The 2500-nt window shown below is 40.0% G+C and overlaps 1 protein-coding gene across 1 annotated transcript; it reads left to right on the top strand.

Moving 5' to 3' along the window:
• Nucleotides 1–822: 822 nt before the first annotated feature.
• LOC137631825 (protein FAM200C-like) lies at nt 823–1956 on the top strand. Its single transcript, XM_068363832.1, has one exon. The coding sequence runs from the start codon at nt 823–825 to the stop codon at nt 1954–1956; it is 1134 nt and encodes a 377-aa protein (XP_068219933.1).
• Nucleotides 1957–2500: the final 544 nt, after the last annotated feature.

The raw sequence follows: 2500 nt of genomic DNA, 5'->3' as shown, positions 1-2500 counted from the left end.
TTTTTAATTAGATTACCGTTGGGAGGGCAGTAGTAGTGGAGAAGCTAACTGTTAATAGCATTATGTTTTGATGATAATCTGAGTCTGTTTCTTTATTTCTTAATGTCATTTATAAAAGTTTCATTGTTGCTTTTTTGCTAGAATCCTTCTCTTCATTCATTTGCAGGTTTATGTGAATCTGCAATGCCGAAGACACGCAAATGGAGTGATGAATATGTCAAATATGGTTTCACTGCATTCCTGGACGATAAGGGAGGACCAGACCTGGCACAGTGTATGACTTGCCATTTTATCATTTGCAACTCAAATTTGAAGCCTGCTAGACTCCGAGACCACCAGTTGAAGCATCCAACCACAGAACAGGAACAGTCTCTCGAGGCCTTGCAGGCGAAGAGGGCTAGATATGAAAAGAAAGGTACACTACCCCAACTTGGATTCAAGCCAGTGCAAAAACCCCTTCTACAAGCTTCATATGAAGTGGCATACCAGTGCATTAGGGCCAAGGCTTCGCATTCGGCTCCAGAAAATTTGATTAAGCCATGCACCATTCGGATGGTTGAGTTAATTTTGGGAACAGAGGCAGCCAAGAAGATGAAGGATGTGCCTTTGTCCAATAATGTCATTGGAGGAAGAGTTGAAGATAAGAGTTGTGACATTTTGGACTAAATTGTAGAGGAGATTCAAGCAAGTCCTACCCGCATTAGTCTTCAGTTGGATGAATCAACTGATGTTTCCAACCTAAGTCAACTGATTGTGTATACCCGTTACATCAAAGATGGTGAGATTAAAGATGAATTCCTCTTCTGTTTGGCTTTGCAGACAATGACTAAAGCAGCAGATGTATTCCGACTCTTGGACGAATTCTTTCAGAAGCATCAGATCAAGTGGGAGAAGGTAGGATCAGTCTGCACAGATGGTGCCCCAGCCATGCTGGGGAATAAATCTGGCTTTGCTGCTCTAGTGAGGGAGAGGGTACCAGATATCATTACGAAGCACTGTGTACTTCATCGCCATGCTTTGGCGGTAAAGACATTGCCATCTCATTTCAAAGAAGTTCTGTCCGTCTGTGTTAAAGTTGTCAATTACATCCGGGGACGTGCTTTAAACCACAGAGTGTTCAAGTTATTTTGTGAGGAGATGGGAAGTGAATATCCGGTGCTTCTCTTCCACACTGAAGTGCGCTGGCTCTCCCGCGGAAAAATGCTGGCACGTATTGCAGAGCTCGCTGATGAGATTGCAATATTTCTCCGAGAGTATCAGAGTGATTTTGCTGAAAATTTTGAGGACGAAATTTTCATTCTCTCCCTCTCCTACCTGGCAGACATTTTCGGTCATCTGAATGATCTCAACTTGTCCATGAAAGGCATGTTTGCTAATAACATTGATTGTACAGAGAAGGTAGAAGCCTTCAAGAAGAAAATATCACTGTGGAAGCGTCGAATCCAGGGAGGAAATGTGGGAAGTTTTCCTATCCTAGATGAAAAACATGGAGACAAGACAATCCAGCCAATGCTTGTAGAAAATATTGTTGCTCACCTCTCACTCCTAGAGACCACTATGGCACAATACTTTCCCATGGATCATTCATTTCCAGAATGGATACAGCAGCCCTTCTTGGCAGATATGGATGATGATGATAACCTAAAGGAGGAGCTTATTGATCTGCAGGTGAACCAGGGTTGTCAAACAAAATTTCGCACACTACCGCTGTCAGGTTTCTGGTGTGATCAGTTGGTAGCATACCCTGGATTAGCAAAGGCAGCGCTGGAAATGATCATCCCATTTCCAACTACCTACCTCTGTGAAAAGGCTTTTTCCACCATGCTCCAAATCAAAACAACTGCCCTGAACCGACTTCAAATTGGGTTGCTTCATGATATGAGGGTGGCTCTGGCCAACACAAAGCCTAGAATTGAGAAACTAGTTACATATAAGCAACAGCAAAAATCACATTGATGTATGTACAGTATGATTGATTACCCAGTTGTACATATCTAAATCCATGCAATTTAATTTTATATAATTTTCTTTTATTTCTTTTATAAGCAATATTGGTATTTTATGTTAGTTTTAAGGAATGAACAAAATAAAATTGATCAAGCAGTACACTTCACATTCCTTTATCATTCTAGTTACCTAGTAATAAGATATTAATGATTAAGATATTTAGGGGGTGCTGGACTGCTTAGACATGACAACAGGGGGTGCTAGGGTTGGAAAAGGTTGGGAAACACTGCTCTAGATGATCTTACTACGATCATTATTACATCCTATTGTGTTGTTTCTTTTCATTACTTTTTATAAAATCTTTAATATAATTTTCAATTTTATTTCTCTACCATTTTAATTTAAATAGTAAAATATTTTAATTTGATTGTTTTTTACTTTTCTTGTAGTTTATTTATTTCCATTCCTCGCTGGGATAATTTTTCCATATTGGAGCCCTTGGGCTTACAGCATCCTGCTTTACCAGCTAGGGATGTAGCTTAGCTAGTAGTAG

The sequence above is a fragment of the Palaemon carinicauda genome, chromosome 3 (genome assembly GCF_036898095.1).
Source record: "Palaemon carinicauda isolate YSFRI2023 chromosome 3, ASM3689809v2, whole genome shotgun sequence".
NCBI classification, from domain to species: Eukaryota; Metazoa; Arthropoda; class Malacostraca; order Decapoda; family Palaemonidae; genus Palaemon; species Palaemon carinicauda.
Note: the sequence above shows the minus strand (reverse complement) of the source record. Positions and strands in the feature narration are given on the sequence as shown.